Raw genomic sequence first — 9,298 nt, forward strand, 5'->3', positions numbered from 1 at the left:
TTGTTTCATGATGACAGTTCAGTAGTATTTAAAAAAAGTGGTTTAGAATCAACATTTCATTGTAATGTTTATTCAACAATATTAAATATGTTTGTGTGTGTGTGTGTGTGTGTGTGTGTGTGTGTGTTAATTTCAATATTGGTTCAACATTAATTGCGGGTGCAAAAGTGATATTGAACCCAAACATTTTTTTTGTTATGCTGGTTAAAAGTCTCTTCACATCCCAATAGCAATCATTTAGTTAAGTGTCTAAAGGTATTAATATGTGTTTATATCATCTGTGGAAGGTGTATGTTCAACCAGTCATGTTCCTCACAGACATGATACGTCATCAATACGTTCCCTTACACTATTACAAGAACTGAGGGCACTGTTATGCGCTTTCTACTGTATTGTTTTCTCACCAGTGAATGAGACATCAGCTTCTCTGACTCTCATCGTGTTGTTATCTGTCTGAGCATGCTCATGTGTTTTGGAGGAGGTGTGGCTTTGAGTGATTGTGCAGGGAGGGTGGGATCTTGCTTTCAAAGCTAACTTGCTATTGCTACCCTTTCTGAAATTAGCTTCCCTACTTATAATTCAGTCCAGTTAGCACTGACGCATCACATTGACTTATAAACGGTTGCTTGCTATTTGGGATGATCTGGCTATTTTATTTTATTTTCTTTAGAGTGGAACTGGCTTCTAACAGCTGAAAAATAGGGGTCAAACATTATGTGAAATACAACGCTAAAATGACCATGATAAGTAGAACAAAAGGTGATAAGGTTCTAACTGTTTGTTCTGAAACATTTAAACATTGTACATTTAACCACTGATTAAATGTATGATAATGAGGACATGCATAGGCAAAGGTATGTGCTCACACTAATATGCTAAGAAGAAAATGCTATATGTCCTCAGAGCGTGTTAAAGAGTTAACTCTTTCAGGCTTTTTTGAGAAATCTGATGTTTGAGAAATTGAGAAAATGTGTTTGTTGGTTGAATGGTTCTCAGAATGCTAGTATAATGTTGCTGTCAAATCAAGGTTGAATGTTGTGTGATACCAGTCATCTGTGGAAACACTGGTATGGTGTATCTCTTCTGGATCTCTGGATTATCCCAATAAAGGTGAACTGAATGGATAAATAACAATAGAATATGCCTATATTCTATACATATATTTTATGTACTCATTCATATTGACATCTCACTTTCCGTTTTTGGTCTTAATAACTTGGGTTACAAAATCATAATAACAAAACACATATTTTTGGTTGTTGATTAAATGCTTCATTATCATGTAGAGTTCTCCAAGTGAACTTGGCAGAGTCACAATATAATTATATTAGATTATAAAAATTATCTATTAATTTTTTTATTATTTAAAAAATAAAAAATAAAAAATAAAGAGCAGGTCTAGGTATTATTGTTAGAAATTACATTTTCTGTGATGTACGTTTATTTCAGAAACTGAGAAAAATATCACAATCTGTTTATTTACATTATATAATACATTATTATTTTTTTCAGTCGCTAACAAGCATTTATCCAAGCAGTTGTCACATTTTCAAAACTCTAAACACAATTAGCACAGCATCTGTCTATTGTGGCCATACCATTCACACATTTCATGTCGTTTTCATACAATAAGGAGTCACTGAACACATTTCCACAATGCTTACATTCTCTGAACAGACAAGCTATACCTCCCAACAAAATTATGGATCGTTTTTGTAGTATTTACAAATGTTAACACACAACATCCCACAATAGCAAAAACAATGTTCCAAACCTTAGATACAGTATAAAAACCTCTGCTTCTGCAATGATATCAGTTCAAAAACAATATATCTTAGCTGATTTATGTTGTGTAAATTGGGCCAACCACAGCTGATTCCAATCTGGCTTAGACTCAATGGCAGGGGTTATTTTTTTCTATTACATTGACACTTATACAATAAAAGGAGTGATGTTTTTGGAAACAGAAAAAGACAGATACATTTGTTTAAATTACATTTATATCTTCATTTATGTCAAAACCTAGAGACTCTTAAATATCAAAATGTAATTTATTAATATTTATTCGTGTCAAAATGACATAAACATCTTTTCCTATTCTATTTTGGCTGGAAACGCTTCCAACACGCTTGTCATACATTAAAAATACATAAATAGTCAGGGATGCATGACACAATAAAGCCCCAGACTTAAATAAAGCCCAAAGACTTATACCCCGAGGAGGAGCAGCAGCAGCAGGAAGAGAGAGGAGGAGGAGAAGAGAGGAATAGGAGCAGGAGAGAGGAGGAGAAGGAGCAGCAGGAGGAGAAGAGCAGGAAACAGACAGGTAGAGGGGCAGTGTGCAGGGCTGGGTAGGCAATCATATTAGGCATATCAATCAATCAATCAATCAAAGCTTTATTAAGAACACGCACACAAAAATAGAAAAATACAGCACAATGTTACATATTTACATAAAGGATAAAATGCCAATAGTTCCACATACTAGATAATAACCTGACTGAAGCACAGATTGAATTAGAAAATGTATTATTCTTTGTCATATTTATTACTCATGTTCTTCTCATGCATATGTTATGTAGCTGTACAATCAGTAAGCAGAGACAGGGTCCAGCACAGGGGAAGCTGAGGCAGGGAGAGTTGAAAGTGAGTACACACACACACACACACACACACACAATCTCTATTGTATGGGACTGCATTGTAGTTTTTGAGTATGAGTGGGTGTGAGTATTTGTAACTATTTTATCACTCTGACTGACTGTACACATGACATGCTGGTAGTTCGCAGTATACTGTGTGACTTATGTGTTTGAGATTAGGTTTTGCTGTCCTGGTTGTGTTCAGTGCAGTGGACTTGCTTATACAACCTGAGGAGGCAGGTGTTATCCTAAAGTTTCTTGAAGGTCTTCAGCGTAATCTGATTGTCTTTATACCATAAAAACACTATTAGAATGAAAATAACTGCAAAAAATCCTGCTCATGCACCAAGGGCACTCGCATAAAAGGCCTCTCCGTCTTAAAGTCCCGGGCTGAATTTCAGTCCCAGTACGTCCCTGGTTAAGCGCTTGTTAGCGATTGAAAAAAACTGTAACTATTCAACAAATAATGAATACAATGAAACAAATGGAGAAATATCTAAATCTTTTAAACCTTTAAAAAATGTGCATAAGGATTCTTCTTGCTGTTAAAAAAAAAGAAAAAAAGTTAGTTAGTGTCAACAAATAGTACTCCATTGTCCTTTTTACAGCTGGTAATAAACCCATCTTGGGTGATCGGATCACAAGTGAAGAATTCTGCATGCATCTATCTCGGAAACAATAACCTATGATCCCAGATATAAACCTTGTTTAGTGATATTAGTAAATCTTTAGATTTTATTATTTCTGTTACAGTGCTACTAGACTGTATTATTTAGCAGAGATTCAGTTTAGGGATTTCTGAAATAATAAAGACTTCCAGCTTGATTTAGGATTTTAGAAATAAACTCAAACATCACACATTCATCTCACAGACTTCTCTTATATATGAGGATTTCCATCTAGAAGATGTACAGTATTTACAATTTGTCTAAAACATTTTGTGTCAGAAGTGTTAATGCTTTTTTTAATGAAGATGTTGTACACAACAGATGCTTTCCAGATGAAGCACTCAGACATTTTGGAAATGTGCTTATGCTTGCATTGTAAAGAATATTTATTACAAAAAGGACTGCCATAACAAAGTATTATAGAAGTATAACCATAATTGAAAAAAGTATTAATTCCCAGTTATAATAAAATAATAAAGCTAGCTCAAATATAAGTTTACAAATGATAAATGTCCCTACGCTCTGAATGCTGTTTTTATGTTAGTTTTCAGCACAAAACATATATATATGCCATTTTAATGATCGTTTTAAACAGGTGATTATTAGTGAAATATTCTGATGTGTTGTCAGTTCCTCTTCACATACACAGAGATGGATCTTCAGATGATTTTGGTTGGTTCACTCTGCGGAGGCCAGGTCCCGCATTACAACAACAGTCTGTGGAGAAGAGGAAATCATCCATGAACGTTAGGCCTTCACTATCACAAATGACCAGGGCATGATCGCAAAATAAACCCAACAGGAAGATCAGGGAAACATTGTCTTACTTGTTACATGACTTCTTACTAAAATAAAATAAAATAGATCATGAAATACTAATTATTTTAATGACTAATAAATTATTATTACTGTATTACTGTAACTAATGACTTTAAATAATTTTGTTACGAAAGAGCGACGGAAAATGAGCACAGACAAAGATTTCCCCCAGACATATTGATTTAAGCATTCAAGAGTCATATATTATATTGTAAAAGAAATGAACATAGGTATACACTTATTTGACATGATGACAAAATCTTTGAATGAACGTTAAAATACTGAATGCACAATATTTTTTATTTCTTTAACTTTTGTTGGCAACACTTTAGAATAATAGTCCATTAGTTAAAGTTAGTTAATTCATTAATTAACATGAACAAACAATGAACAAAACATTTATTACTGTATGTATTCATCTTTGTTAATGTTAGTTAATGAAAATACAGTTATTCATTTTTATTCATGCTAATTTAAAGTCAATTAACTAATGTTAACAAGCACAACTTTTGATTTGAATAATGCATTAGTAAATGTTGAAATTAACATCAACTAAGATTAATAAATGCTGTAGATGGATTGTTCTTGCTTAGATCATGTTAACTAAAGTTGTTAGCTAACATTAACTAATGGACCGTTATTCTAAAGTGTTACCGTTTTGTTATTTGAATTTAGCATGCCTTCCTTTTTCTCCTGCTATAATAACCCAATCAGAAAAGACCTACAGCCCAAGCGGAGACAGGAGGAAGACTGTGTGACGTGAAATTACCTGAGTCCTGCTGGATCGCAGCCCAGCCCTGGCGAAGATCGCCATGGTTATAAGCAGAGCGCCTCCTATCAAGTTGTGACAGAAGAACACTAGCTCCATGTTTCTGATGGGCATCTGTGAAAACGAAATGAGAGTTTCTGTTTGCACATGCATAATATCTCACTGACTGAAAATACCCCCTCTATCACCCTCATAACCATGTTTTTATCTAGTAATGCGAATAAAAACCCTCACATAATGTTGTTCAATATAAATGGTCTCCTCCTCTGTGTGATTCGGATGTAGATGAGACCAGTATACTTGATCGATTCCAACAATTGCTCTGGAGAACTCCCCCAAAGCAGACAGGACTCCAATGACTGAGATGATACTCAGAGCAAGACTGGCTGTGATCTGTGAGCAATCAAATCAAGACACAAACAAAATATCAAACACATTTAAACATTTATAGAGAAAATGTTGTAGTTAGGACACAAGAATAGCTCACACACTGTGAAACACAATAGCTAAACAGACACTTACTATCTTCTTGGATGGGTTGCGCTCAGACAGTATATACAGAAGACCACAGATAAAGAACTGCAAAAAGCAAGACATTTAGTATACATTTAGTAAAAATTATGAAAATAAAAGGTTGCAGTATCTGTTAGATGAGGCATGTTATATGATCATTCTATTGCCGTTTACAGTCTCTGTCAGGGACTATTTCTCCAGTGGAAGAATGGTACTTAATGATTTTAGCTTAATAGAGTAACCTATATTTTGCTTTTAATATATGTATTGTGTGGTAACCATTTTACAAAAGCAATAAACCCTGTGAAGCCGTGGTTTACAGTGAATTTACAACAGCTGAAGGGCGTTGTTAGGCACTTCACAATGTTAGCTACATTCACTGTAAACCACAGCTTCATGCGGCCTATTGCTTTAACTCGTTGGTCTCAAATTAAATTCCTGGAGGGCCACAGCTCTAACCAGTTTAGTTCCGACACTAATCAAACACACCTGATCCAGCTAATCAAGGTCTTTAGGATCACTAAAAAACTTCCAAGCAGGTGAGAGTTGGAGCTAAACTGTGAAGAGCTGTGGCACTCCAGGAGTTGGAGACCACTGCTTTAGCTGGACTGGCAGTCTGAACAAGGCTTGAGTGTGTCAGATAAAAGAGACAAAATGTGCAGAAGACCAGCACTGAAATCCATTATCTATAGAATGTGCTGTGGTGAGTGAGAAAATTAACTTACAATAGCCCCTTTCACACTGTCATTCCGGCAAATACAGGGGTAAAGTGTTCCTGCAATTGTTCCCTGGTCGCTAGATTTGGCACTTTGACACTGCCAGTGATGACCCGGGATATGTGCATGCTTTCACACACAACCCTTGAAGATCCCGTAATGACGCGTGACGTGTAATGTACGAGTCGACAACGCTAGGCACGTTATACTTTCACTGAAGCAAGCAAACGATCTCAGCGTCAGCGCGGAAAGTGAGTAACTAACTGATCTCTGCTTCATTACAGTTTGCACATATGTTTTCGTCGCAAATGTTGATCTTCCTTCAAAACAGTCGGTAAAAGAGTCACGCGATAACGCGCGTCATCACTTCGACATGGAATTAGATCTGGCTTTTGTTCACACAGCGCTCGTTCCGGGTCGAACCCCGCAATGTTACTAGGTTCCCGACCCGGGTTCAATCCGGTAATCGATCCCAGGACGTGGTTGCTTTTACACAGAAGGCGACCCGGCAATGTTCCGGAAATATTGCGGGTCCGACGTGCAGTGTGAAAGGGGCTTAGGAAAGCAGTTCAGTTTATTTGTATTTAGTGACAACCGCTCAAGTCAGGCCATATTTGTTTGAATACATTCTTTCTGCATTTTTCTTTTTATTGACATGTAATGTCTTGCAGTGTTATTTTTTTCGCATCAGTGTTATAATTATTACTATTAGTTGAGTTTATGCATCTTTGTTTTTTCAGTGATTTCATTGTCCAGAAAATCAAGGCTAGTTGTATAGAGGTGGAGATCAATGGATTGTGGCTTAAAAGTTTTCTTTAAAGTCATTAAAGGTCTAAAATACCTTTCAAGTCAAAACATGCAAATATATTTAAAAAGGATGAAGAGAAGAACAAATCAACATACCAAGATCCCAAGCCAGAATGGGGTGAACTGCTCTGATGTGATGAGCGCATCTGATTTCTCATTCATAGGAATCGCAAACATGAATAGACCTATACCCATCATCACCAGCACCACCTTACACAAGATATATGAAAATGTACAAACATTAAATCAATATGCAGTATCAACAATAATGCTTATGTAATCTTAATGGGGAGAGAGAAAAACACCAATGGACGAATACAGTTAGGTAGAGACACCTAGTGAAAACCGGCTATTTTTGACACACTCTATGATATCTATGAAGTTTTGAGTCAAAAATACATATACACAACTGCTTGTTTTTCTTACGTTCTTTTTGTCTTACAGTGACCAGAACAAGTAACTCTACCTTTATTCTCTCTGTATAAGTGTGTTAAAGCAATATGTGTGGGAATTAATATGCCTATTCAGAATATGAATAAAAACCCAACGTCCTCTAACACACATTAACTCAAGCAAAAGTGTGAAAACTAGCCTTGGTTTCCCCTGCATCGCATCAGCATCAAACTACATGCCTATTATATAAGAAATATATCAATTCTGCGAAGAATAAGTTGGAGTGATCTTTGCTTAATTTGTTGTCTGTGACTGAAAGGATTGGCCGATGAGGAAGTGTGTTCTATGTCTCACTCCGATACTCTTGGGTTGTCCTCTGAGGAAGCGGTGCACGGGTTTACTTCCGCCTGTCATGGTGGTGATGGCCTCTGATTCGCTTCCTGCTGGTCGATCCTCCACCATCACTACAGCACAAAACACAGTTAAAGCTATTATAATAACAATTCTGTTCAAGGCTTTTGCCAGTGTTTTCGATAATGGGTATTCTCAAGAAATGACCAGACAATGGACAAATGGCAAATTTCAGATAATAATGATAATATGCCATTAGCCTGAAAAAAGGAGCGAATACGACACTATTTAAACTTTTTTAACTTCTCTTGTGGAAGACTGAACAGATCGGGTCCAAAAACTCTAAATGACTTTAGGGGAAGTCGTGGTCTAATGGTTAGAGGGTTGGACTCCCAATCGAAGGGTTGTGAAAAAAGGAGTGAATACGACACTATTTAAACTTTTTTTTAGTCTCGGGCCGGACGAAATTGTGGGTGGGGTTAGTGCATGAACAGCTCTCTCTCCACCTTCAATAACACGACTTAGGTGCCCTTGAGCAAGGCATCGAACCCCCAACTGCTCCGGGTGTGTGCTCACAGTGTGTGTGTGTGTTCACTGCTCTGTGTGTGTGCATTTCGGATGGGTTAAATGCAGAGCACAAATTCTGAGTATGGGTCACCATACTTGGCTGAATGTCACTTCACTTTCTTCACTTTCACTTTCAACTCATGTCTCTGTTTCAGTGAATACTGTGCTATACTCTACATCTTGGCCTAATGCCCCAGTAACTAGCTAAAACACCATAACAATTCTGTGCATGCCTACCAATGCTTTAACCACCCTGAACACACTAACAAACAACACACTAGCAACCGATTAAGAACAAACTCAAATACCTTACCTGTCTGTAATTAATGCTGCAAAAGCACTGAAGTATTGTAATGCTTTAAACCTCAAGACTGTATTCTGCATCCAATCTCAAAGCCTTTTTTTTCTGTCTTCCAGTAAATTCCATGCCATTCTTCACATTCATTCAAAAATAAGTCTACACTTCAGCAAACTGACATTCATACAATTCATGTGCAAGGAAACAATTAAACAGTGCTAAAAGATCAGTATGAAAGCTTGTCAAATACCTGCATGTGTCTGTGACAGAACCAGTAAGATGAAAACAACGGAGTTGTGCAACAGCACAGAAAAGAGTAACATGCGAAGAAAACAGTGGGAGGGAATTATTGGGCGGCCACTACAGGATGTTTGGGAAAAGAGGTCAAATCTGAGCCAAATGCTCAGAAAACAGAAACAATAGTCAAATTCATGAAGAAAAAGAAAGAGCAGAGCAGAACTATAAAGCGTGTTTCAGTGCTGTAAGGCATTCCTCAACTCAATTTTAAAAATGTAGAAAGTTTGGCAAGAAAGAACATGCGGATTGGTGAAAGAGATGTTAAGACAACTGTTAGAAAAAAAAGGAATGGAATGTAAAAGCTCCCAAAAGATAACAGCTGATTCTTATGACAAACTAACTGGATTCAGATGTATTTCACTCTGCTTTACTAGGTTCAGTTTGTGATTCTCATTTACATTTTCACGAATTCAGATTTCAAAGTACTCTACTTTGAAACATGTCTTTTCATGTCATCA

General features: G+C 36.6%; 1 protein-coding gene across 1 annotated transcript; it reads right to left on the reverse strand.

Moving 5' to 3' along the window:
- Positions 1-3,578: 3,578 nt before the first annotated feature.
- LOC127970091 (membrane-spanning 4-domains subfamily A member 4D) lies at positions 3,579-8,948 on the reverse strand. Its single transcript, XM_052572348.1, has 7 exons — positions 8,794-8,948; positions 7,682-7,791; positions 7,031-7,144; positions 5,421-5,477; positions 5,133-5,291; positions 4,899-5,012; positions 3,579-4,027 (listed from the first exon to the last, which is right to left on the reverse strand). Exons 1-7 carry the CDS (start codon positions 8,864-8,866, stop codon positions 3,989-3,991), a joined length of 666 nt encoding a protein of 221 aa, XP_052428308.1. The 5' UTR covers positions 8,867-8,948; the 3' UTR covers positions 3,579-3,988.
- Between the last annotated feature and the right edge of the window lie 350 nt (positions 8,949-9,298).

The sequence above is a fragment of the Carassius gibelio genome, chromosome B13 (genome assembly GCF_023724105.1).
Source record: "Carassius gibelio isolate Cgi1373 ecotype wild population from Czech Republic chromosome B13, carGib1.2-hapl.c, whole genome shotgun sequence".
In the NCBI taxonomy this organism is placed as follows: Eukaryota; Metazoa; Chordata; class Actinopteri; order Cypriniformes; family Cyprinidae; genus Carassius; species Carassius gibelio.